General features: G+C 43.5%; 1 protein-coding gene across 1 annotated transcript in view; it reads right to left on the reverse strand.

Annotated features, from left to right (window-relative positions):
• Positions 1–829: 829 nt before the first annotated feature.
• Positions 830–27,852, reverse strand: part of cep295.S (centrosomal protein 295 S homeolog) — a 68,666-nt gene continuing 41,643 nt past the window's right edge. The window contains exons 19-29 of the mRNA XM_018242345.2: positions 27,110–27,251; positions 19,122–19,346; positions 11,749–11,906; positions 11,496–11,655; positions 7,974–8,539; positions 5,975–6,115; positions 5,113–5,218; positions 3,810–3,995; positions 2,976–3,087; positions 1,378–1,477; positions 830–1,274 (exon numbers count right to left, since the gene is read on the reverse strand). Coding sequence (XP_018097834.1) covers positions 1,239–1,274; positions 1,378–1,477; positions 2,976–3,087; positions 3,810–3,995; positions 5,113–5,218; positions 5,975–6,115; positions 7,974–8,539; positions 11,496–11,655; positions 11,749–11,906; positions 19,122–19,346; positions 27,110–27,251 — 1,932 coding nt within the window. The 3' untranslated portion in view covers positions 830–1,238. The remainder of the gene's footprint in view (positions 1,275–1,377; positions 1,478–2,975; positions 3,088–3,809; positions 3,996–5,112; positions 5,219–5,974; positions 6,116–7,973; positions 8,540–11,495; positions 11,656–11,748; positions 11,907–19,121; positions 19,347–27,109; positions 27,252–27,852) is intronic.

Raw genomic sequence — 27,852 nt, forward strand, 5'->3', positions numbered from 1 at the left:
GCAAACAGATTTTTTTATATTCAATTTTGAAATCTGACATGGGGCTAGACATATTGTCAATTTCCCAGCTGCCCCCCGGTCATGTGACTTGTGCTCTGATAAACTTCAATCACTCTTTACTGCTGTACTGCAAGTTGGAGTGATATCACCCCTCCCTTTTTCCCCCCAGCAGCCAAACAAAAGAACAATGGGAAGGTAACCAGATAGCAGCTCCCTAACACAAGATAACAGCTGCCTGGTAGATCTAAGAACAACACTCAATAGTAAAAACCCATGTCTCACTGAGACACATTTATTTACATTGAGAAAGAAAAACAGCAGCCTGTCAAAAAGCATTTCTCTCCTAAAGTGCAGGCACGTCACATGACCAGGGGCAGCTGGGAAATTGACAAAATGTCTAGCCCCATGTCAGATTTCAAAATTGAATATAAAAAAATCTGTTTGCTCTTTTGAGAAATGGATTTCAGTGCAGAATTCTGCTGGAGCAGCACTATTAACTGATTCTTTTTGAAAAAATTTTTTTTTCCCATGACAGTATCCCTTTAATATGAATGAATTGTTACAACAGCGCCACCTGCTGGTCAGTTTCCCACCAGTCTGACCACCAAGTAGTCAAGGAAGTTGTCAGGAGAAAGAGGCTGCTCTGATGTTCTTCTGCTTAGGAAAGATGTGAGAAAGGTTTCTAATTTTATTCCTAAGCAGAAGAACATCAGAGCAGCCTCTTTCTTTCTCCGGAAAACTTCCTTGACTACTTGGTGGTCAGACTGGTGGGAAACTGACCAGCAGGTGGCGCTGTTGTAACAAAATCCATTCATATTAACAGTACATGTATCCCTTAATATATTGGAATCAAAAAAAAAAATAGTTCTTAGAATGGCAACCTTATCAATTTTACAGTCACTGTTTTTAAAGGTTTACTTATCCCTTAAAGACCTAAAAAAAATGTCCATCACCTCCTTAAATATACTGAAACAAATATATACCAAATGGTTCTATTTTGCCAGCAATCTATAATGCTGAAAGTCTTTGTGCAAAACACTAGATATAGTTAGAACAAACCTTAAATAACATGTCAATTCTTATTAAGGTCTTGGATGCCAAGAGCCGCTTCTTCTCTAGCAAGAATTAGCAATTTAAAGAATAAAAAGTTTACAGAGTTTTTTTGTTTTTTTGCATGTAAAGTTTCTTTCTTCTTTAATCCCCGGTGCAAAGAGGACAGACTCTGTTCTTCACAGCAGTCATCTCTTGCTGGATCTCAGCTTCTGCAGAGTTTTCTATAATATAGAAACAAGGTAAAGAGCAGACAATATTAATGCAAATGAGCAATGTCAGGGGATTGTTTGGGAACTTTAGATAAAGGGCAATTTATGAACATACCTTCTTAAACTCGTTAGCCTTCTCTCGGTTTCGAGCATACGATTCCTTCCTCATTTTCTCCTCTTTTTTGGTTTGGACTTCATCCAGCCGGTTGTATAATCTAAACATTGCAAAGGTTTGTAAGTAGAAGACATACTGGTTTTTGAGGTGGTCACCAACACAAAGTGGTACAGGTATAGGATCCCTTATCCGGAAACCCGATATCCAGAAAGCTCCAAATTACGGAATGGCTGTCTCCCATAGACTCCATTTTATCCAAATAATCCTAATTTTTAAAAATGATTTCCTTTTTCTGTGTAATAATAAAACAGTAGTTTGTACTTGATCCCAACTAAGAGATAATTAATCCTTATTGGAAACAAAACCAGCCTATTGGGTTTATTTAATGTTAAAATGAATTCCTAGTAGACTTAAGGCATGAAGACCCAAATTACGGAAAGATCCATTATCCGGAAAACCCCAGGTCCTGAGCATTCTGGATAACAGGTCCCATACCTGTACATGGGGGGCATTGTTGGTTTAGATTTTAAAGACAACGATTTTCTACTTAAAGGTGAACTAAAGCCTTTAAATTAGTGAATGTAAAATTTATTAGGGTGCCATTTTAAAAACTTTTGCAAAGTACATTCATTGTTTATTTGTTTTTTTATACCAAGATATTAAGGGATACATGTACTGTTAATATGAATGAATTGTGTTACAACAGCGCAACCTGCTGGTCAGTTTCCCACCAGTCTGACCACCAAGTAGTCAAGGAAGTTGTCAGGAGAAAGAAAGAGGACCTCCCCTGCCCTATCGCGTAAAGAAGGCATGATGTGTGAAGCAGATACGCGGGGGGAGTCCGGAGACTGGGGCAGCGAGGGGCCCTGCTACTGGGGAGAAGCGGCGGGGGCCCTGCCGCTGCCGCCCCCCCATAGCAGGGCCCCCGCCGCTTCTCCCCAGTAGCAGGGCCCCTCTCTGCCCCAGTCTCCGGACTCCCCCTCCCCCCGCGTATCTGCTTCACACATCATGCCTTCCTTACTCGATAGGGCAGGGGAGGACAGGAGCGCTGGCTACCAGAGCTGGGCCCAGGGTCGGACTGCGGTGGGTTAGAGCCCACCAGGGCTGACACATCAGGGCACTGCCACGGCCCCCCACCGGGCTCCCTCTGTCCCTCCCGCGGCGCGTACCTGCTTCAAGTATCACGCAATTTCTTACGCGATCGGGTGGGGGGGGGGCAGGAGCGCCAGTTATCCTATGTCTAGTGATCCTGTCTGGGCCGGCGGGGCTTATGAGGGCTGGGGCCCACCAGGGTTTTTTCCCCGATTTCTTGACGGCCCAGTCCGACACTGGAGCAGCCTCTTTCTTTCTCCTGACAACTTCCTTGACTACTTGGTGGTCAGACTGGTGGGAAACAGACCAGCAGATGGAGCTACACGTATCCCTTAATATATTGGAATGCATTTTTTTTTTCTTCCAAATCCCACAATTTGCCATTTGACCAGCAATCTTATCCCACATACAGACGGCTGTGGTTATGTATATAAAGCGACCATTCCAATCAGAAATGCACAACCATAAAACACTGTATATAAAATGCACAAAGCAGCAACAATTACCTTATAGTTCTCTGGTGCATCTCTATCTCCGACAGCTTGCGCTCCTCTGGTGTACACACTCGAACTGGCATAACCTTCTTCAGCGTGTTTCCATCACTCACTGAAGTTGAAGCTTTTAAAAGGAATAGAAATGTATTCATACTGGTTACATAGACAGATAAGATATATAGATAGATAGAGGATAGAGAGATAAATAGATCGATAAATATATAGATAGATGGAAAGTGGATATATAGATAAATATATAGCTATAGGAAAGAGGATAGATAAATAGATAGATGGATCCATCTATCCTGTTTTCTATAACTATCTCAGTGAGGCAACTTGGGGCGACTATAGAAAATGCATCGCCGCGTGTGCATTAGCGCAGGCGACTTTTCATTGTAGCCTATGGGGAAAAACGCTTAGGCAGTTCGGGGAGATTGTCGCTCAAAAGACGAGGCGATTAGTCGCCAGGCGACAAAATCTCCCCGAATCTCCTCGTGTGTCCTTACCCTAAGCCCAAGACCAGGCACGCCCCCTTAATTTTAATCTACAGTGTCCTGCCTCCTGGAGGGTAGACTTTAACCTCAAGAGTTCCCTGTGTCCCCCTGAGACGACAGAGAAAGATAGATGGATGGAAAGAGGAAAGATAAATAGATAGAGGAAAGAGGACAGATAGATGGATAGGAAAGAGGATAGATAGAGAATAGATATACGATAGGTAGAGGAAAGAGTAGAGCGATATTTTAGTGGCAAGCTTGTAACTAATGCTGTGCCCTAAAATGCCCCCGTTTGTATAAAACTAAAGTGTAAGTATAATGTAGGTTTGCTTCCCACACACCAATCACCTACCATCACACACACGTGTCTCTTCCTGCATGCGGCCTGGGACATTCAGTGGCAGTTTCAACTCAGCTTTTTTGATCTCAGCCCCTTTCTGCTTTATTTGTTCAACGCGTTTGGACGAGCTCTCGATAAATTGTTTTTTCTTCTTAGAAAATGCTTCTTGCAGGCTCACAGGGGATGTCAAATCAAGCACTGACAAACAAAGGAGACAATGGCTTCATGTGTAACAGAAGAGTAGAAGGAAATACTAACACTCATTACATTCCTTGGTAACACTAAAGCTGGGATCTGTTATCTGGAACCCAGTTTTCCAGAAAGCTCCGAATCACGGAAAGGCTGTCTCCCATGGACTCCATTATAATCAAATAATCCAACCGTTTTAAAATTATTTCCTTTTTCTCTGTAATAATAAAACAGTAGCTTGTACTTGGTCCAAACTTATTTCAGTATGCTGAAGCTTATATTACAATTTTCGCGATAGTTCTCCTTTAAAAGGCACTCTAGCTACCGGATAACAGCTGAACATGGTAGAGAAATGTTAAATCAATAAAAACAATTAAAACATGAAAACCAATTGCTTAAGTTAAATTTAAAGGTAAGACACATTTTTCATGCTTGTGTTGCTCCCCAACTCCTTTTACTTCTGAATGTTGCTCACAGGTTCAAAAGGTTGGGGACCCCTGATGTAGAGAGTGATATTCTGGGGTATTTGTGGTTTTTGCTAGGGTTTAGGGGCTGCTATGGTCCGAATTCCCCTAGCAACCATGCATTGGTCTGAATAAGAGATTGGAATATGAATAGGCCTGAATAGAAAGAGGAGTAATAAATAAATTTGTAGCCTTAGTGCAGGGGCACATGGGCAGATTCTGGGAGATTTAGTCACCTGGTGACTGATCGCCTCTTTTTCGGGGCGACAATCTTCCCGAACTGCCTTCCGCCTGCTAAAATGAAAAATCGCCTGCACCGATGCAGTCACGGCACTTCGATTTCCAAAGTCGCCCGAAGTTTCCTCGTGAGGCAACTTCGGGCGACTTCGAAAATCAAGCGGCGAGAGTGCCATTATAGCAGGCGGAAGGCAGTACGGGGAGATTGTCACACCAATTAAGAGGCGATTAGTCGCCAGGCGACTAAATCTCCACAAATCTGCCCATGTGCCCCTGCCCTTACAGAGCATTTGTTTGTTAGATGAAGTCAGCGACGCCCATTTGAAATCTTGAAAGAAATCAGAAAAAAAGACAAATAATTCAAAGAGTTGTATCAAGGTCACATAATAAGAGCTTGTTGTACAAATGCAGTGCCTGATACTAACCTGCAAAGGGCTGTGATTGATCAGTGAAACTCGGTCCTGCTAATGACCAGTCGGGTATGTTAAACATGGAGTGGTCCGTCTCAGCTTCTAGAGGATGAAAGCAAGCCTGCAAGAAACATTCTTTTTCAGAACCAATGACTATGTTGTTCGCTTAAGATACTATAACAGATTATTTATATATATATATATATATATCACATTATTCCAAGCTTAGCTTCTCAACAGCACCCAGAGCACACTGAGCATGTGCAGTGCCACGGACACTCACAAGATGGTCTAAGCATATCAGACGATGAGGAAGCTAAGCTTAGGGGTCGTCACTAATTATTGAGCAGAAAATGAGGTTGGTCTGTAATATAAGCTGATGCTACAGGTTTGCTGATTATTAAATTCCGATGCTAATTGCACTGGTTTCTGTGGTGCCATGTAGTAATTATCTGTATTAATTACTAATCAGCCTTATATTGTGACATTTCTATTCTATGTGTACTGTATATTGTGAGTGGGTCCCTAAGCTCAGTAAGTGACAGCAGCACAGAGCATGTGCAGTGAATTAGCAGAAAAGAAGACGGGGAGCTACTGGGGCATCTTTGGAGACGCAGATCTTTACTGCTAAAGGGCTGTGGTTGCCTTGGACTGGTACAGAAGCACAAAACATATTGTACAACATTTCTAGCTACTTCTTTAGTTAGGCTTTACTTCTCCTTTAAGAGCATGGATCACTTACTGAACCTCTGGACTGGCACATTAAGCTCAGTATATAAAGTCCAGCATTACAGCAAATACAGGGTTTAGATTTCCTTTAGCAATAGATTATAATGAACAAGTGGAGGTGAATGGAGTGATGTGAAACGTTGATTACCTCTGAAGAGTTTGGGTCTATATGATGTTCCGACATACTACTTAAGGTAGTGACGTGCTCTGAGCCAGCAAAGCTGCTGTCGGGGAAACTCATTAGAGATAACTCGGGTTCTTCCAGGATTCCCCGGGCATTCGATGTGTCCTACAAAGAAACGGCAAACACAACAACACAGTCACATACAGTTCTGCCATAAACATTATCAAGTTGCTATTTTATTTTGTATTCTGCTTTATTATACATATCATAAACATTGGTTAAGGTAAAAATTAAGAAAATTCAAGTTATATTTCCCTTACATTTTTTTAATTGTTGCATTATTATTAGGGATTCACCTAATCCAGGATTCAGTTCGGGATTCAGCCTTTTTCAGCAGGATTCGGATTCGGCCGAATCCTTCTGCCTGGCCAAACCAAATCCGAATTTGCATATGGAAATTAAGGATGGGGAGGGAAATCGCGTGACTTTTTGTCACAAAACAAGGAAGTAAAAAATGTTGTCCCCTTTCCACCCCTAATTTGCTGCAAATTAGGATTTGGATTGGTATTCGGCCGAATTTCGCTAAGGATTAGGGGGTTCGGCCAAATCCAAAATAATGGATTCGGTGCATCCCTAATTATTATCCATAACTCGATTTATACTGCTTTTTAACCCTTATCTAGTATGGTTAATTGGTGACGCTTTCCTATGGTAAGTATTGGTTTTTAAAATTCTTCTTATAATTATTTCATGTCATCTGATTAGAGCGTTTCAGGGCTCTTTATGGTAACAGGTTTATATTTGAAATATATTCCCTCCATGGTAGCCATGTGGCGACGTAGTCCGTATAGTTGTCCTTTATAGAAGCTGTTAGCTCCTCCCTGAGGCAAATGTCATTTATAATAAGGTTGCTATTTTAGGAGCATTAAGTGGGTAATTGAAGGGCTTATAGGATAAGTAAACCTTTAAAATAAGACAGCGTAAAATGGATGAGGGGGCTATTCTAAGAACTTTTGCAATGAATATTCATCATTTATTTTTAATTCCAAGATATTAAAGGATACATGTACTGTTAATATAAATGAATTTTGTTACAACAGCGCCACCTGCTGGTCAGTTTCCCACCAGTCTGACCACCAAGTAGTCAAGGAAGTTGTCAGGAGAAAGAAAGAGGCTGCTCTGATGTTCTTCTGTTTAGGAATAAAATTAGAAACCTTTCTCAAATCTTTCCTAAGCAGAAGAACATCAGAGCAGCCTCTTTCTTTCTCCTGACAACTTCCTTGACTACTTGGTGGTCAGACTGGTGGGAAACTGACCAGCAGGTGGTGCTGTTGTAACACAATTCATTTATATTAATGGTACATGTATCCCTTAATAAATAGCAGCCTCATCAATTTTACACTTATTTTAAAGGAAAACTATACCCCCCCCCAAAAAACAATAAAACTATAAAAAGATATTACATAAAACAGCTCATGTGTAAAACCAACCCTGCTTCATGTAAATAGACCATTTTCATAATAATATACTTTTTTTAGTAGTATATGCCATCGGGTAATCATAAATAGAAACTTGCCATTTTAAAAATCAAGGGCCGCCCCCTCACTGTGCACTCAAACAAACCACATGTTCGGTCACATGAGCCAATTAACAGACAGTTGTGTCTTTTGCGTCAACACTTCTTCCTGTTACAGTTAAAGTTGCAGTATTTCTGGTCAGGTGATCTCTAAGGCAGCACACAGACCATCACAAAATGGTGGTTTAAGACAAGAGAAGCAAAAGGACAATATTTACTTAAATATGTATTCCAATATAATCTATCTGTTGCTTAAGTGTTCCTTTTGGGGGGTATAGTTTTCCTTTAAAGGTTTACTTATCCTTTAAATTGGAGCAAACTGGAGCATTGGTCAACTCCAACAGGAGAAGCATTATTCTTATCCTAAACTAAATGGACAATACAACAAAAATGAATTATTTTTACATCTATCTGCCTCCAGTCTGGCTTCAACAATCATTTCCTTACCTCGAGAGGGGAGGAGCTTGCTATAGAGAATGCAGAAGAGCCAATGACAGACAGACTGTGGGGCTCAATGGAGGATTCTGTATCAGTGAGCATGTCCGTTTTCAAAGTCTGAGGTAAGGACTCCACTTTATGACAATGCTGCGGCACAGAGCCTAGGACATGTCGGTCACCTACAGCAGACTCCATTTTTTCCTGTTCGTGTGCTTCATGCAATACAGGTAATTCATGGACGTGCTGCACGTGTGTTCTGGAGACTGTGAGCGGGTGCTCAGACAGCACAGAGTCATTAGTGGTTGTTTCCGTGGCCATCAACTCATGAAAAGAGCCAAGATCCTCCACCAAGGTGTGACTGTCAGCCCTGAGGGTTTCCATGGAGAGCTGAAAAGCGCCAGGGCTGAATTGTGTATTCCAGTTGCAAGAGGGAACCCTGGATGATTGTAGAGCTGGCGGTTGAGGTACTCTCAGGCTTCCATTTTCACTACTGGAACCGCAGAGACCTGGGCTGCTCAGGACTGGTTCGTTAAGGGTGCATTCTGGGTGAAGAGGGTGGAATGATCCAGAGGAAACTGTAGATGAAGAGTGACAGTTTTTTTAGACCTTAGGTTTAAAAGGGTCAGGGGGAGTTGACTCAGTTGGTTTCATATTGTTCACCAGAAATAATGAATTTTCCCCGATTACTCTATATTTTCTACATGTGACTGTTTTTCTAATATTGGTCCTTTTTCATTTTCTAAAGCAGCTCTGGGGAGGGGGGTCGCCGACTCTTTAACTGTTCTAAATTGAAACATTTAGTGGATACATTTTTTGTTTGTCCCTGCTGAGCAGAATCCCTGAGTTTCATTAAAGGGAAACCAAAATTTAATAAAGAGGCACACACATCACAGAAACCCCTAATCTACCCATCACAGTTACCCGTTTCTTTAAAAAATAAATGCCATTTGCTATGCTGAAATCCAGCTGTTCTTCTCTTCTGCATCATTTGAAATCCTGGCAGGGAAGGAGGGACTAAACACTGATATTACAAATTGTAACAACTTCTCCACAGCTTACAGACAGCATGCAGGAACTACATAACCCACAATGCATTGCACTGTGATGTTCCTTTCCTTATTGAAATCACGTGTGCAGGGAATTGTGGGGGTTGGAGGATGCAGGCTGAGGATAGATGGCTGTTGATACAAAGTAACAGTAGTCAGCCAGCTCAGCAAAGTAGACAGACAGATCAGCAGGAGAGCAGGGGGCTAGGCATAGGGAATTGACAGAACCCATTAAAAAGCATGAAAAGTCTGCATATTTTTTAATCGATGTATATTGCAAAGTTGCTTGAAATTATGTTTACTTTTCAAAAAGCTTAAGTTGTGTTTTTGTGGCGTTCCCCTTTAAAGGCAACTGTTAGAATTGATACAATAGTTGCTAATATTCCCCATACTAAGAAATGGATCAACCAATTGTATCAACTAAATGGAGCAAACTGTAACAGTTACAACTCTGGCGTCTCAGTCAGGCAGCTCAGTAATCGAGGAGCAGAAACATTAAAGGATAAGTAAACCTTAAAACAGGTTTGTGAGCACTTTTGCTATGTACATTTATTTATTTTTAATTCCAAAATATTAAGGGATACATGTACTGTTAATATGAATGAATTGTGTTACAACAGCGCCACCTGCTGGTCAGTTTCCCACCAGTCTGACCACCAAGTAGTCAAGGAAGTTGTCAGGAGAAAGAAAGAGGCTGCTTCTGATTAGGAAAAATATTAGAAACCTTTTTCAAATCTTTCCCAAGCAGAAGAACATCAGAGCAGCCTCGTTCTTTCTCCTGACAACTTCCTTGACTACTTGGTGGTCAGAATAACACCAGCAGGTGGCGCTGTTGTAACAAACTTCATTTATAATAGTACATGTATCCTTTGAAATCTTGGAATTAAAAATAAATAACCAATGTACATTGGAAAAGTGCTTAGAATAGCACCCTCAATAAATTTGCCCCCACTTATATTTAAGGTTTACTTATCCTTAACTTCAAAAAATTAAAAAATAGAAAGCAATTGAAAAAAGTCTTTCTTTATGGTGAACAATCTAAAAACAACTGAACTGAAAAAAAGTGTTTGAAAGGTGAACAACCCCTTTATAAAACATCTCAAGCAATCAAAAAACTATCTCTTTATAAAACATTGCACTGAATTTCCCCATACATACAAGCAGATGCCTATCAACATGGTTGCAGTTCATGTGTAAGGGATAACAATGAGCTCAGCTCAAGTGTAGAAAGTTTCACTGAATGAAATGCTCACCAGATAGGATTGTCCATCATTGCTCATTATTAAAGGGGAACTATTGCAAAAATTAAAACGTAATATTGGCATTAAGAAACTTTCTAAATGCAATGAATTAAAAATTCTGTACTGTACTAAAAGAATCACGTTTATCTTCACTATCCCTCTCTCGGCATCTGTTTCTCTTCATTCTGTCTTCATGCAGCAGTTGGAGGTCAGATAATTGACAGTTAGATCCAATATAACTTATAGGGGGGCTCCTTTTGCCTAGAAGATGTATTAGAGCTCACTCTATTAAAATCACAAGAAATGCTGTCTCTCTACATGCAGGATTTGTGCAAAAGGCAGTTTTTTTTTAGATTTTGTGTGTACTGGAATCAGTTATTTGAGTGAGCTCTAATATGTCTGCTAGGCAAGGAGCGCCCTATAAGATATATTGGATCTGTCAATGAATATCTGACACCTAACTGCTGCATGAAGACACAATGAGGAGAAACAGATGCTGAGAGAAGGATAGTGAACATAAAGTTGATTATTTCAGAAACAATGCAGATTTTTTATTGATTGTTTTTAGAAAGTTTCTTACTTCAGTATGAGGAAGCTTATATTAAAGGCGAACTATCACAAAAATGAAAATGTAATTAGATTCATCATATGGAAATAAGATAGTTTCTAAATACAATCAATAAAATATTCTGCATTGTTTCTGAAATAATCAAGTTTCTGTTCACTATCTCTCTCTCAGCATCTGTTTCTCTTCCTTCTGTCTTCATGCAGCAGTTGGGTGTCAGATATTCATTACCAGTTAGATCCAATATATCTTATAGGGGGCTCCTTTTGCCTAGAAGATGTATTAGAGATCACTGTATTAAAATCACCAGACATCATGTCTCTCTACATGCAGGATTTGTGCAAAAGGCAGTCATTTTGTTTGTACTGGAATCAGTTATTTGAGTGAGCTCTAATACAGCTGGTAGGCAAGGAGTCCATCGATAAGATATATTGGATCTAACTGTCAATGAATATCTGACACCCAACTGCTGCATGAAGAGAGAATAAAGAGAATCAGATGCTGAGAGAGGGATAGTGAACAGAAACTAGATTTCAGCAACAATGCAGAATTTTTTATTGATTGTTTTTATAAAGTTTCTTATTTCAGTAGTATGAGGAAGCTTATATTAAATTTTCATTGTTGTGATAATTCCCCTTGAAAACCCTCTACTGCAAAGGCTTGTCCCTCCCAGGCCTACCTAGAGTTTGATCCTCTTGAGCACAAGGGCTACTTTCCACATCTCCATGTTGTGCTCTCGTTAGCCCAGGGGAGGACATTGCACTGTGACTGCTGGCTGGAAACTGGAAGCTATGAGATTTTTCTGAAGACCACTCTTTGCTGCTCGGGTAAAATGAGCTCTATGAATTGGGAAGGAAAGGAAGACAAAGTTAACTTTTCACATTTTATCATAGCTAAACTAAAGGAATATAGGTGTACTCTGCTGACACTACCTGGCTTGTGTTTTTTGGCTCTTGAGAACTGCCAGTGTTGCTTAATAGTGAACGAGAAGTCGAAGACACATTCAAGTCAGGCTTTGGGTCCAGGACATAGAAACCCAAAGGAAGCTGATTCTCATTACTTGCAGATAGATCTAAAGCAGCAGCAGGAGCTGTGGGGAACAAAGCAGCAATATTAAAGGGGTTTTTCACCTTTAAATTAACTTTTAGTATGATGCAGTTATTTAGCCTTTTATTCAGCAGCTCTCCAGTTTGTGATTTCAGCAGTCTGGTTGCTACAGTCCAGATTACTCTAGCAACCATGCATTGATATGGATAAAATACTGGAAAGTGAACAGGAGAGGCCTGAATAGAAAGAGGAATAATAAAAAGAGCACATGCTCAGTGTGGTCTGGGCTGCTTAGGGATCATCATAAATTATCAAAATCAAAGTCAAATAATATCTGCCAGAAGCCGATACAGCAAGACTGATTAATAATCAGAATATACAGACTGCACTGGGTCCTGTGTTGTCATGTAATCTAATGTGGATTTTATAGTTTTTGTATTGTTTAATACAAACTTTCTCCAACTCTGCAGAACCAGTGACTGCAGCAAAATAATCCTCCAAATAGAATCCCAGTTTATCTGTTTAAATCTGGCTCCATGATCTTTGTCTCTGCAGCTGGAAACAGTAAAGGGGATGTAAAGGCAAAAATAAAATCCAATACAAATCTCTAGACAGTCGCCGACTGCTCTTCAGGGAAACAAACAAAGCTGCTTGAGTTCTGCATGGCTGGGAAGGCGGGGGCTCCCCCTGCTGTTCATAAGATGATTGTTTCCCTGCAGAGCAGTTAGGGACCCTCTGAAAATTCCTATCCACAGCAGTAAATGGAGAGAGAAATTCACTGCATACAGTCAGGTTTCTTATAAAAACTGTACACATTTTTTAATTAAAGTATATTGGAGAAAGGTTTCTTTTTCATTAAAGAAAGTAAAAAAATAGATTTTTGTACTTACCGTTAAATCCTTTTCTCTTGTCCTACATTGGGGGACACAGGCACCATGGGGATGAAGATCCTGTTGCTTGGAGAAAGGACACTAAAAGGTTAAAGTGGCTCCTCCTCCTCCTGCTCTGGGCTTCATCCCCGCCTACCTCCTCAATCCTCAGTTTTCTGACCGAAGAAGAGATGACGAGCCCTACCAATTGCCCATGTGAAGAGAAGGAGCTCCTCCCCAATGCAAGCTAAGCACGGTATGAACCACCTGCTGTTTGAAATTGTTGCTATTTGAACAACAAAAATTATATAAGATATTACCTGATCAATATTAACATGAACCAATACAGGGAGGGAAGGCCTGTGTCCCCAATGTAGGACAAGAGAAAAGGATTTAACGGTAAGTACAAAAATCTATTTTTCTCTTGCCTAGATTGGGGGACACAGGCACCATGGGGACGTCCCAAAGCTACCCATGAGGGCGGGACTTTTTACCCCTAGTGTTCAGGGAATAACCACCTGCAACACTTTCCTGCCGAAGCTCGCTTCGGCTGAGGCGATGTATGCACCTTGTAGAATTTGGAAAAGGTGTGTGTGGATGACCACACTGCAGCCCTACAGACCTGTTCTGCTGAAGCCTGGAGGCGAACCACCCAAGAAGTGCTGAGTGAAGAAGTAGAATGAGCTGAACCTGGAAGGGTGTGGTCTTACCTCGTACCTCACAGGCCTTCAAGATTGTTGACCTAATCCATCTTGCATTGGTGGCCTTAGATACCTTAAGGCTTTTCCGTGGTCCTTCTGGTAAGACAAAGAGGTTGTCTAGCTTCCTTCTACTCTTGGTAGCCCTGGTGTATGTTCTGAGAGAACGAACCACATCTACATATGTAACTGTTCCAAATATGTCTTTTGTTCAGGACAAAATGAAGAAACCACCAGGTCCTGGTTAAGATGGAACTCCTTAGGAAGAATCCTAGGTAGGTCTCAACACCGCCTTGTCCTTGTAAAAAATCAAAAATGGTGGACGACAAGATAGAGCTGCTAGTTCTGAAACTAGTCTAGCCAAAGTGATGGCTAATAGAAAACTACCTGAAAAGTCAGCAGAGTTAATGGAATCGAGCCAATGGCTCGAACGGTTGCTCCTGCAATACAGAAGGTACCATATTGCGATCCCAGGGAGGGATTGTATGACGGTATGGCGGTATCATCCTCAATGCTCCCTGTAGGAAGGTCTTGATGTTGGGCAGCATTGCAAGCTGCTGCTGCTGAAAAAGGATAGATAAGGCTGATACCTGAACATTCAGTGAGCTGAGTGCCAGCCCTTATTTCTAAACCCTCCTGAAGGAATAACAATAGGCTACTTTCGTCCCAGGACTGTGGGTCTTTGGCTTTAGATTTACACCAGGATATGAATGTCCTCCATACCCTGTGGTAGATGCGTGCGAAGACGGGCTTTCTGGCCCTTAGTAAGGTCGGTATGGCCTTTTTTGGAACTCCTGATCTGGCTAGGATTATGGCTTCAAGTGTCATGCCGTTAAATCCAGCCATGGTGAACTCAGGTGGAGGATCAGTCCCTGAGATAACAGATCCATTCTGTCTGGAAGGTGGAATGGTGCGTCCACTGATGAACTTATGAGCTCTTCGAACCAAGTGTGGTGTGGCCAGTAGGGTGCCACTACAACTGTTTCTACCCTTCTTGATTACACTTGGCAGAAGTGCCAGTGGTGGGAAGACATATGCTAGGTGAAACTGCCACGGAACCACCAGTGTGTCCATGCTAGGGCCAGAGGGTCATTGCTTCTTGTGAAGAACCTCGTAAGCTTGTTGTTGTACCTGGATGCCATTAAGTCTACTTCCGGAGTGCCCCACCTTGCCAGAATCAGTTGAAAAAACCTCTGGGTGTAGGCTCCACTCTCCCTGATCTAAGGTCTCTCGGCTGAGAAAATCTGCTATCCAGTTGCCCACTCCAGGGATATGAACTGCGGAGATAGCTGGTACCGTGTTTTACACCCACAGAAGAATTTGCTGTGCCTCTGCGAGGGCAGCTTGACTCCTTGTGCCTCCTTGGTGGTTGATGTAAGCCAACGCTGTCACATTGCCTGACTGTATTCTTACAGGTAGATCTTGAAGTCTGCCTGACCATTGGAGCAATGACAGGTAGATTGCTCTTAATTCCAGGATGTTGATGGGGAGTAGTTCTTTCTGTGACCAACGTCCCTGTACGGTTAGGTCTCCCAATACTTCTCCCCAACCTTGTAGACTGGCAACTGTTGTGATGACTGTCCACTGGTGATTGGGGAAGGGTTTTCCTGACGGAAGTGTTGTTGGTCAAAGCCACCAACTGATAGAGGTTCAAACTAGATCTGATAGGGGAATCCTGCAGTTTAGGTTCGCTCAGTTCCTCCTCTGGTGTTGGAGTAAGGCTCTGCATGGCTCTGGTGTGGAGCTGCGCATATGGAATCGCAGGATGACACTATAGTCCCTAGCACTCTCATGGCAACCTTAAAGGTACCTGATCCATTTTTTGCAGAGATGGCAGGAGCCCCTGCATGGAGGTGATCTTGGATTGGGGAAGGAAGGCTCTTCCCAATGAAGAATTTAGATCAAGCCCTAAATATTCAGTACTCTGGGAAGGTATGAATCGAGAATTTTGGAAGTTTATCTGCCAACCTAACAGCATTAGTGTCTGGAGATGAGTTGTGGCCAGTGCCATGGAACGGGCCTTTACCAGTTGGTCGTCCAGGTATGGTACGACACTCACTCCCTGCAGTCGCAGGTCCTCTAGAGCCGCAGCCATGACCTTTGTGAATAGCCTTTGCGCGGAGGATAGTCTGAAGGGGAGTGCCAGGGATTGCCAATGTTCTCCTGCCACTGAAAAGTGAAGGACCCAGTGGTGGTTGGGATGTATGGGGACATGCAGGTATGCCTCTTTGATGTCGATCACCGCCCTGAAATCCTCTGTGTCCAGGGACATTAGGACTGACTGGATGGATTCCATCTTGAAGTGGTGCTTCTTTCCATGGTCGTTTAGTGCCTTTAGGTCTAGCACCAGGTGAAAAGATCCATCCTTTTTGGGTACTATAAACAGGTTTAAGTAGAAACCGAAGCCCCTTTTACCTTTGAGGGACCGCCATTACTACCGCGGAGGCAGTCAGGGCGTTTGGAACCCCATGGAAAGCTGAGTGCCTGGGTTCTGTGGTAGGGAGCCTTGAGATGGAAAATCACCTCGGAGGTAGCTGAGCGAATTCTATGAGATAGAAATGATCTGTAGGACCCAGGGTTCCAGTACTCTATGCCGTCACACCTCCCGAAAGTGACTTAAGCGTATGCCAAAGGGTTTAGCTTTCAGGGGTGGGCACCTCCTCATGCGGAGGCTGTTTTGTCCCGTGCGGGCTTAGGTGCTGCTCTGCTTCCTGACCAAGACGTGCTCTGCCTTGACTGGAATCTGGGGCGGGTCGGAGCTTGTTGCTTTTCATGTTAGGACCTCTGGCTCTGTAGCTTGAGAATTTTCCTTCTCTGTTCAGCACCAAAAAGTTGTTTTTTTTTGTTTTTTGTTTTTTTTTTTTTTTTTTTTTTTTTTTTTTTTTTTCCCCGAGAATGGGAGACCAAGCAGAGACCACTTCAAGGTAAGATCTGTTGACCAGTTTTTTAGCCAAAGGAAACATCTGGCTGCAATGGATTATGCCGAAGCCCATGTGACGAGCTTAGCCGCGTCCAGGACTGCTACGCAAATTTATATATTTGTGTCCGCTATCGGAGCTAGAAAGAGGTTGGGCCACCTGTTCCACCCAAACTTCCATTGACCTGGATACCCATGGGGTGGCAATAATAGGTCGAAGAGTTCTGCCTGCTGCTGTAAAAATCGACTTGCAGAAACCCTCAAGACGTTTGTTGATAGGATCGTTAAAGGAATCCGCATCGACTACTGGAATGGTGGTGGTCTTTGACAATTTAGAGACGGGTGGGTCCACTGCTGGGGGTGAAGACCAAGGTCTGTAAAGTAAAAGGATAAGTTTGAGTAAAGCGATGGAAAATTGGACTCTATGGTCTGGCGTTTTCCATTGTGCTTTAACAATGTCACCCAGCTGTTCATAGGCTGGAAAGACAAGAAGACTTCTTTTGCCTCTTGAAAATGTTATTGGTTTGCTAAAGGTGGGGTGTGCCTGAATCAGGCTCTCGACCTCTCATTGTGATCTAGGGGTATCCTGATCCTATTCATCTGCGGATAGGATCTGTCCCTCTTCCCAATGCCTCTTCCTGTTCATCAGGCAAAACAGGTGGGGAAAGGGGAGGTCGCTTTGTGACCGACTGCTGAGTGACCGGTCTGTGAGGCTCTGTAGATAGGTGCTGTAGGACGGTATCTAGAGTCTCTGGAATTCTGGCTAGGTTTTGTAGACCCGCTAGAGATAGAGCGCACACCATTCAGAATCCAAGCTCGTTTGATTAGCCGTAGCTGTCGCAGAGCTGGCTGGTAGGGCTGTGTGGGATTGTAATTGTGCAGTGACTGCTGCAGTCTTACAGGCTTCACATATTGGCTCAGCCAAAACACTAGCAAATTTAGGTCTGCAAGTAGCCCATGCCAAATACTAAATTGCATTGGTGGTACATGCAGTTGCCTGCTTGGGAAGGGACTGGTCATCTGCCCTGCCCGTCATGGCTATACTATGTAGTGCAACCCAGTAAGTAAGATATTGGGGAATATTAGGAGAGTCCAGGGGAGTGAACCACTTCTCCCTTAGAGTGCAATCTGTGGAGACAGAGGGAAGTAGTGAAAAATCCCACAGTAGGTCCCATAGAGAGAGGGAAGTGTTAATCCCCTAGAGAAAGAGTAAGGGAAGTGTAACTACCTATTCACCAAGGTAGGAAGGAATGGTACCTTGTTCTTCTCTGTGAGAGACAGTGAGGCTGGAAACGCTCAGTACTGGAGAGAGAGATGCGGATCCAAAATGGCTGCCAGAGAGGTTTCCCGGGCTTTGGTATGGTACCTTAGTAAGATGGCGCCCGTGAGGCGCGTGTGCAGCGACTCGTGCACAATGAAACAGACGCATCGCCAGATGGTGGCGCGAAAGATCGCTGGGAATGGCACTGAGTTACCAATGCGGGGACTACTTTTAGTGCTGTTGTCCCATTATGATCTACATATATAAAAGCATTGTTAGAATTCTGTTCCATGGAAAATATGACTTAATATTGATTCATGAGAAAATGTATATTGTAACCTTAACATAAATATCAAATAAAAAGCATGAAACAGGAGGGTGATTTAGACAAACTGTGTGTTGACAGTGTCTTTATATCTACTGATGACCAGCTAAAGGTCTACTGGTAGATCCCATCTACCTTTTGGACATCCCTGGCCTAGGGAAATCTTTGTCAGAGAATAGCAGTGAAAGTGAAACTTAAATGCCTAGGAAAATCTGTGTGAGAGAATAGCAGTGAAAGTGAAACTAAATGCCTAGGAAAATCTGTGTGAGAGAATAGCAGTGAAAGTGAAAGTAAATGGCTTTCTGCAGAGCTGACAGGCAGCATGTAATGGGGGGAGGGAGGAGGGAATTGACTTACCTCCTTGTGCCAGCCAGGAATGCTCAATAAAAGATATACCCTCCGTCGTGGCTACTGGTGCAGCCTCCGGAGAGCGGGAACCAGTGCCCAGGGTAGTGTGGGGGGGGAGCTCCCCAGCCTGCAGCCTCCGTAGAGCGGGAAGGCTATAGAGCATCTTCAGATCAGAAGTCCTTGGCTGGAGGGGTTCTGGAAGAGAAACACTGACCCCTAGTAGTGGCATGATACTGAATAAATCTGTACCATTGCTCCCAGCCACGAAGTGTCCATCCTCCTTCTGAGGACACTAAAAGAAAACTGAGGATTGAGGAGGTAGGCGGGGATGAAGCCCAGAGCAGGAGGAGGAGGAGCCACTTTAACCTTTTAGTGTCCTTTCTCCAAGCAACAGGATCTTCATCCCCATGGTGCCTGTGTCCCCCAATCTAGGCAAGAGAAATGGGATTTTATTTTTTTGCCTTTACATGCCCTTTAATTAGCTCTTTATTCAGCAGCTCCCCGGTTTGCAATTTAAGCCATCTGGTTGCTAGGGTCCAGGTATGGATAAGAAACTGGAATGTGAATAGGAGAGGCCTGAATAAAAAGAGGAGTAATAAAAAGTAGAAATAACAATACATTTGTAGCTTTACAAAGCATTTGATTTTTAGATGAGGTCAGTGACCCCCAATTGAAAGCTGCAAAGAGTCAGAAGAAGGCAGCAAATAATTTAAAAATGATTAAAAATAAATAAATAACGAAGACCAATTGAAAAATTACTTAGAATTGGCCATTCTATAGCATTCTTTAACATGTCTTGATACCGTTATTACTTACATATTATTTTTCTTTGCTACTTACTATGAAAGCTTAAATTTCTCTCCAGAGAAGCACTGAGATCTCTGGTGTATTTATCAATGATCTGCTGAATGTGGCTGCGCTGGTCCGATGCAGACATGGAATAACCTGGGCTTGTGAACTCATTTCGTCTTGTTGGCTGTGGAATCCCATTGGCCGAAGGACTCCAGGTACGGTGATCCCCATCGATACTGGAGAAGTTACATTTCTGAAGGTCTGATAAAGGCTCTGAGTAAACAAAATGGGGAGGAAAGTCAGCAGGCGCAAATTCTCGGCGAATTTCTGTGTTTAACCGGCGGCAAATAAATTTGTGAAACGGCGCGTAGAAAAAATTGAGACCAGCAACAATATACTGCCCGCCCATTGACTAATACAATTGGACGAAATAGGCGCGTGTCAAATTGTCGCCGGCATCAATTTTGACACCCGCGAACTGACGCAGGCATCAAAATTTGTGTTTCACGAAACCGAACAAATTCGCGCATCTCTACTGGCGACCATAGAACTCAAAAGACTTTTTCATTCTAAGCATACTGGAGAACTGGAAGGGATGGTTAACTTTTAGTATGTTAAAGAATGGGCAGTTCTAAGCAAATTTTCCATTGGTCTTCATTATTTATTGTTTTTTTTTTTATTATTTGCCGTTTTTTTTTTTTCTCACTCATTCCAGTTTTCAAATGGGGGTCACTGACCCCATCTAAAAACAAATGCTCTGTAAAGCTACAAATGTTCTATTATTGCGTTTTGGTTTATATTTTGGGGGGGTTTTTTCTTCTTTTTTTATTACTCATTTTTCCATTCAGGTCCTCCCCTATTAATATTTCAGTCTCTTGTTCAAATCAGTGAATGGTTACTAGGGCAATTTGGACCATAGCAACTGAAATAGCAATCTGGAGAGCGGTTGCATTAAAGGCTAACTCACTCAAAAATGAAAACCAATTGCAAACGATCTACATCATACTAAACGTTACTTTTAAGGTGAACAACCCCTTTAAAGGACAAGGAAAACCGTTTTTTACTAAGTCGATAAATAGATTTTTGTACTTACCGTTAAATCCTTTTCTCTTGTCCTACATTGGGGGACACAGGCACCATGGGGATGAAGATCCTGCTGCTTGGAGAAAGGACACTAAAAGGTTAAATTGGCTCCTCCTCCTCCTGCTCTGGGCTTCATCCCCGCCTACCTCCTCAATCCTCAGTTTTCTGACCGAAGAAGAGATGACGAGCCCTACCAATTGCCCATGTGAAGAGAAGGAGCACCTCCCCAATGCAAGCTAAGCACGGTATGAACCACCTGCTGTTTGAACTTGTTGGTATTTGAACAATAAAATTATATAAGATATTACCTGATCAACATTAACTTGAACTAATACAGGGAGGGAAGGCCTGTGTCCCCCAATGTAGGACAAGAGAAAAGGATTTAACGGTAAGTACAAAAATCTATTTTTCTCTTGCCTAGATTGGGGGACACAGGCACCATGGGGACGTCCCAAAGCTACCCATGAGGGCGGGACTTTTTTACCCCTAGTGTTCAGGGAATAACCACCTGCAACACTTTCCTGCCGAAGCTTGCTTCGGCTGAGGCGAATGTATGCACCTTGTAGAATTTGGAAAAGGTGTGTGTGGATGACCACACTGCAGCCCTACAGACCTGTTCTGCTGAAGCCTGGAGGCGAACCACCCAAGAAGTGCTGAGTGAAGAAGTAGAATGAGCTGAACCCGGAAGGGTGTGGCCTTACCTCGTACCTCATAGGCCTTCAAGATTGTTGACCTAATCCATCTTGCATTGGTGGCCTTAGATGCCTTAAGGCTTTTCCGTGGTCCTTCTGGTAAGACAAAGAGGTTGTCTAGCTTCCTTCTACTCTTGGTAGCCCTGGTATATGTTCTGAGAGAACGAACCACATCTACGTATGTAACTGTTCCAAATTTGTCTTTTGTTCAGGACAAAATGAAGGAACCACCAGGTCCTGGTTAAGATGGAACTCCTTAGGAAGAAATCCAGGGTAGGTCTCAACACCGCCTTGTCCTTGTAAAAAATCAAAAATGGTGGACGACAGGATAGAGCTGCTAGTTCTGAAACTAGTCTAGCCGAAGTGACGGCTAATAGAAAACGACCTCAAGAGTCAGCAGAGGTAATGGAATTGATCCAATGGCTCGAACGGTTGCTCCTGCAATACAGAAGGTACCATAGTGAGATCCCAGGGAGGCATTGTATGACGGTATGGAGGTATCATCCTCAATGCTCCCTGTAGGAAGGTCTTGATGTTGGGCAGCATTGCAAGCTGCTGCTGAAAAAGGATAGATAAGGCTGATACCTGAACATTCAGTGAGCTGAGTGCCAGCCCTTATTTCTAAACCCTCCTGAAGGAATAACAATAGGCTACTATCGTCCCAGGACTGTGGGTCTTTGGCTTTAGATTTACACCATACCCTGTGGTAGATGCGTGCGGAGACGGGCTGTCTGGCCCTTAGTAAGGTCGGTATGGCCTTTTTTGGAACTCCTGATCTGGCTAGGATTATGGCTTCAAGTGTCATGCCGTTAAAGCCAGCCATGGTGAACTCGGGTGGAGGATCAGATCCAGTCTGTCTGGAAGGTGGAATGGTGCGTCCACTGATGAACTTATGAGCTCTTCGAACCAAGTGTGGTGTGGCCAGTAGGGTGCCACTAGAACTGTTTCTACCCTTCTTGATTACCCTTGGCAGAAGTGCCAGTGGTGGGAAGACATATGCTAGGTGAAACTGCCACGGAACCACCAGTGTTTCCAATGCTAGGGCCAGAGGGTCTTCTTGTGAAGAACCTCGTAAGCTTGTTGTTGTACCTGGATGCCATTAAGTCTACTCCCGGAGTGCCCCACCTTGCCAGAATCAGTTGAAAAAACCTCTGGGTGTAGGCTCCACTCTTCCTGATGTAAGGTCTCTCGGCTGAGAAAATCTGCTATCCAGTTGTCCACTCCAGGGATATGAACTGCGGAGATAGCTGGTACCGTGTTTTACACCCACAGAAGAATTTGCTGTGCCTCTGCGAGGGTAGCTTGACTCCTTGTGCCTCCTTGGTGGTTGATGTAAGCCAACGCTGTCACATTGTCTGACTGTATTCTTACAGGTAGATCTTGAAGTCTGCCTGACCATTGGAGCAATGACAGGTAGATTGCTCTTAATTCCAGGATGTTGATGGGGAGTAGTTCTTTCTGTGACCAACGTCCCTGTACGGTTAGGTCTCCCAATACTTCTCCCCAACCTTGTAGATTGGCATCTGTTGCGATGACTGTCCACTGGTGATTGGGGAAGGGTTTTCCTGACAGAAGTGTTGTTGGTCAAAGCCACCAAGTGATAGAGGTTCAAACTAGTTCTGATAGGGGAATCCTGCAGTTTAGGTTCGCTCAGTTCCTCCTCTGGTGTTGGAGTAAGGCTCTGGTGTGGAGCTGCGCATATGGAATCGCAGGATGACACTATAGTCCCTAGCACTCTCATGGCAACCTTAAAGGTACCTGATCCGTTTTCTGCAGAGCTGACAGGAGCCCCTGCATTGAGGTGATCTTGGATTGGGGAAGGAAGGCTCTTCCCAATGAAGAATTTAGATCAAGCCCTAAATATTCTGTACTCTTAGAAGGTATGAATCGAGATTTTTGGAAGTTTATCTGCCAGACGAACAGCATTAGTGTCTGGAGATGAGTTGTGGCCAGTGCCATGGAACGGGCCTTTACCAGTTGGTCGTCCAGGTATGGTATGACACTCACTCCCTGCAGTCGCAGGTCCTCTAGAGCCGCAGCCATGACCTTTGTGAATAGCCTTTGCGCGGAGGATAGTCTGAAGGGGAGTGCCAGGGATTGCCAATATTCTCCTGCCACTGAAAAGTGAAGGAACCAGTGGTGGTTGGGATGTATGGGGACATGCAGGTATGCATCTTTGATGTCGATCACCGCCCTGAAATCCTCTATGTCCATGGACATTAGGACTGACTGGATGGATTCCATCTTGAAGTGGTGTTTCTTTACATGGTCGTTTAGTGCCTTTAGGTCTAGCACCAGGTGAAAAGATCCATCCTTTTTGGGTACTATAAACAGGTTTAAGTAGAAACCGAAGCCCCTTTTACCTTTGAGGGACCGCCATTACTACCGCGGAGGCAGTCAGGACGTGTGGAACCCCTTGGCACGCTGAGTGCCTGGGTTCTGTGGTAGGGAGCCTTGAAAGTGACTTAAGCGTCCGCCAAAGGGTTTAGCTTTCAGGGGTGGGCACCTCCTCATGCGGAGGCTGTTTTGTCCTGTGCGGGCTTAGGTGCTGCTCTGCTTCCTGACCAAGAAGTGCTCTGCCCTGACTGGAATCTGGGGCGGGTCGGAGCTTGTTGCTTTTCATGTTGGGACCTCTGGCTCTGATTTTGGCGAAAGGGACGGGAAAAAAAAAAAATGGTTGCCTTTTGAAGGTTGTCCTTTTGGGTCTGTTTTGCAGAAGTAAAGTGCTCTTGCCTCCTGTAGCTTGAGAATTTACCTTCTCTGTTCAGCACCAAAAAGTTGTTTTCTGAGAATGGGAGACCAAGCAGAGACCACTTCAAGGTAAGATCTGTTGACCAGTTTTTTAGCCAAAGGAAACGTCTGGCTGCAATGGATTATGCCTAAGCCCTTGTGACGAGCTTAGCCGCGTCCAGGACTGCTACGCAAATTTATATATATTTGTGTCTGCTATCGGAGCTAGAAAGAGGTCTGTGGAGGGGTCTTCTGAGCCATGAGTTGGGCCACCTGTTCAAACTTCCATTGACCTGGATACCCATGGGGTGACAATAATAGGTCGGAGAGTTCCGCCTGCTGCTGTAAAAATCGACTTGCAGAAACCCTCAAGACGTTTGTCGATAGGATCGTTAAAGGAAGTCGCATCGGCTACTGGAATGATGGTGGTCTTTGACAATTTAGAGACCGGTGGGTCCACTGCTGGGGGTGAAGACCAAGGTCTGTAAAGTAAAAGGATAAGTTTGAGTAAAGCGATGGAAAATTGGACTCTATGGTCTGGCATTTTCCATTGTGCTTTAACAATGTCACACAGCTGTTCATAGGCTGGAAAGACACAAGAAGACTTCTTTTGCCTCTTGAAAATGTTTTTGGTTCGCTCTGCTAAAGGTAGGGTGTGCCTGAATCAGGCTCTCGACCTCTCATTGTGATCTAGGGGTATCCTGATCCTATTCATCTGCGGATAGGATCTGTCCCTCTTCCTGTTCATCAGGCAAAACAGGTGGGGAAAGGGGAGGTCGCTTTGTGGCCGACTGCTGAGTGACCTGTCTGTGAGGCTGTGTAGATAGGTGCTGTAGGACCTTATCTAGAGTCTCTGGAATTCTGGCTAGGTTTTGTAGACCCGCTAGAGATAGAGCGCACACCAATTCAGAATCCAAGCTCGTTTGATTAGCCGTAGCTGTCGCAGAGCTGGCTGGTAGGGCTGTGTGGGATTGTAATTGTGCAGTGACTGCTGCAGTCTTACAGGCTTCACATATTGGCTCAGCCAAAACACTAGCAAATTTAGGTCTGCAAATAGCCCATGCCAAATACTAAATAGCATTGGTGGTACATGCAGTTGCCTGCTTGGGAAGGGACTGGTCATCTGCCCTGCCCGTCATGGCTATACTATGTAGTGCCACCCAGTAAGTAAAGATATTGGGGAATATTAGGAGAGTCCAGAGGAGTGAACCACTTCTCCCTTAGAGTGCAATCTGTGGAGACAGAGGGAAGTAGTGAAAAACCCCACAGTAGGTCCCATAGAGAGAGGGAAGTGTTAATCCCCTAGAGAAAGAGTAAGGGAAGCGTAACTACCTATTCACCAAGGTAGGAAGGAATGGTGCCTTGTTCTTCTCTGTGAGAGACAGTGAGGCTGGAAACGCTCAGTACTGGAGAGAGATGTGGATCCAAAATGGCCGCCAGAGAGGTTTCCCGGGCTTTGGTATAGTACCTTAGTAAGATGGTGCCCGTGAGGCGCGTGTGCAGCGACTCGTGCACAATGAAATAGACGCAGCGCCAGATGGTGGCGCGAAAGGTCGCTGGGAATGGCACTGAGTTACCAATGCGGGGACTACTTTTAGTGCTGTTGTCCCATTATGATCTACATCTATAAAAGCATTGTTAGCATTCTGTTCCATAAAAAATATTACTTAATATTGATTCATGAGAAAATGTATATTGTTATGTTTAAGCATCCATTTTTTTTTTTTTTTTTGTAACCTTAACATAAATATCTGAATAAAAAGCATGAAACAGGAGGGTGATTTAGACAAACTGTGTGTTGACAGTGTCTTGAGATCTACTGATGACCAGCTAAAGGTCTACTGGTAGATCCCAATCTACCTTTTGGACATCCCTGGCCTAGGGAAATCTTTGTCAGAGAATAGCAGTGAAAGTGAAACTAAATGCCTAGGAAAATCTCTGTGAGAGAATAGCAGTGACAGTGAAACTAAATGCCTTTCTGCAGAGCTGACAGGCAGCATGTAATGGGGGGAGGGAGGAGGGAATTGACTTACCTCCTCGTGCCAGCCAGGAATGCTCAATAAAAGATATACCCTCCGTCGTGGCTACTGGTGCAGCCTCCGGAGAGCGGGAAACAGTGCCCAGGGTAGTGTGGGGGGAGCTCCCCAGCCTGCAGCCTCCGTAGAGCGGGAAGGCTATAGAGCATCTTCAGATCAGAAGTCCTTGGCTGGAGGGGTTCTGGAAGAGAAACACTGACCCCAGTAGTGGCATGATACTGAATAAATCTGTACCATTGCTCCCAGCCACGAAGTGTCCATCCTCCTTCTGAGGACACTAAAAGAAAACTGGATTGAGGAGGTAGGCGGGGATGAAGCCCAGAGCAGGAGGAGGAGGAGCCACTTTAACCTTTTAGTGTCCTTTCTCCAAGCAGCAGGATCTTCATCCCCATGGTGCCTGTGTCCCCCAATCTAGGCAAGAGAAAAGTTAAATTGTCACATTCCCATCTACCAGTTTTAGGTGGGCTGTTTTTACTTTTGTACACAGTGGAGAAGCATCAGTAGGTGAGCGATTCTGTTTATATGAATAAAGATTCTGCCACAAGGTGCCTCTATAAAACATTCCCTAAAGGAGAACTAAACCCTAAAAATGAATAGGGCTAAACATGCCATATTTAATTTATTTAACTTATTGCACGAGGCTAAAGTTTCAGCTTGTCAATAGCAGCAATGATCCAGGACTTCAAACTTGTCACAGGGGGTCACCATCTTGGAAAGTGTCTGTGACACTCACATGCTCAGTGGGCTCTGATTGGCTGTTGAGAAGCTAAGCTTAGGGCTCGTCACTAATTATCCAGCAGAAAATGAGCTTCCCCTGTAATATAAGCTGATGCTACAGGTTTGCGGATTATTAAATTCTGATGCTAATTGCACTGGTTTCTGTGCTGCCATGTAGTAATTATCTGTATTAATTACTAATCAGCCTTATATTGTGACATTCCTATTCTACGTGTACTGTATATTGTGAGTGGGTCCCTAAGCTCAGTAATTGACAGCAGCACAGAGCATGTGCAGTGAATCAGCAGAAAAGAAGATGGGGAGCTACTGGGGCATCTTTGGAGACACAGATCTTTACTGCTAAAGGGCTGTGGTTGCCTTGGGCTGGTACAGAAACCCAAAAGATAATGTACAACATTTATAGCCTACTTTTTTACTAAAGCTTTAGTTCTCCTTTGTTTAGGACCGTAAAATCAGCTGTAAACTTTCTGTGTCTATGTACTATTCGACCCTTAATAAATCTACCCCTAAAACTGCATATCATATAAAAGTATATGCAATGCATATACATTTCCTGGCTGTAAAAGTCTTATGACCATTACAATTCCCAGTGGCTTTTACAGCAGGGAGAATACACATATATACACAAGTAACAATATATCTAAATCTGGCCACTGGGAAGTACATTTATATTATGTAATACTAGAATAGAGAAGGCCCTCACCAACCATGTACTGTACGATTTGTATTATGTATAAGATCATGAAAACTTCCAGACCTGAATTGATTGTGCTTGAATCCGCCTTCTCGCTAGTCAGAAAACTGCCTGTAGAGATTGTGGTTGTTGATAAGTGATCACTGAAAGCCTCCGGCGCTTGTGCACTGTATCCAAGATCATTTCTTCCCAGCTCCGGTGCCCCCTGTATAGAAGATACATACTGTATGCAGAACTAAACTAACACCGCAGAAGCCTGACAAATGCACACAAAATATTTGAGCTCAGATCAAGTGTAGAAACCAACAAGGTTAAGATCTGGATATTGTCATGGTCATCATTGCTCAGATAGGTAAAAGCACAACATTTTCTTGCTATCACACCTTATACACACATACAAACACTTTTCATTCTTACTTGGGACACTCACACAGGATACTTGAGCTCAGATCAAGTGTAGAAACCACCATGGTTATGATCTGGATATTGTCATGGTCATCATTGCTCAAGACACATACACACACACTATTTGAGCTCAGATCAAGTGTAGAAACCAACAAGTTTAAGATCTGGATATTGTCATGGTGATCATTGCTCATATGTAAAAGCACAACATTTTCTTTTTATCACACCTTAGTCACACACACACACACACACACACACACTCCTACTCAAACACACACACACACACACACACACACAGAATATATGAGCTCAGATCAAGTGTAGAAACCACCATGGTTATGATCTGGATATTGTCATGTCATCATTGCTCAAGCCAGTAAGAGCACAACTTTTTCTCTACA

Source organism: Xenopus laevis, chromosome 2S (genome assembly GCF_017654675.1).
Source record: "Xenopus laevis strain J_2021 chromosome 2S, Xenopus_laevis_v10.1, whole genome shotgun sequence".
In the NCBI taxonomy this organism is placed as follows: domain Eukaryota; kingdom Metazoa; phylum Chordata; class Amphibia; order Anura; family Pipidae; genus Xenopus; species Xenopus laevis.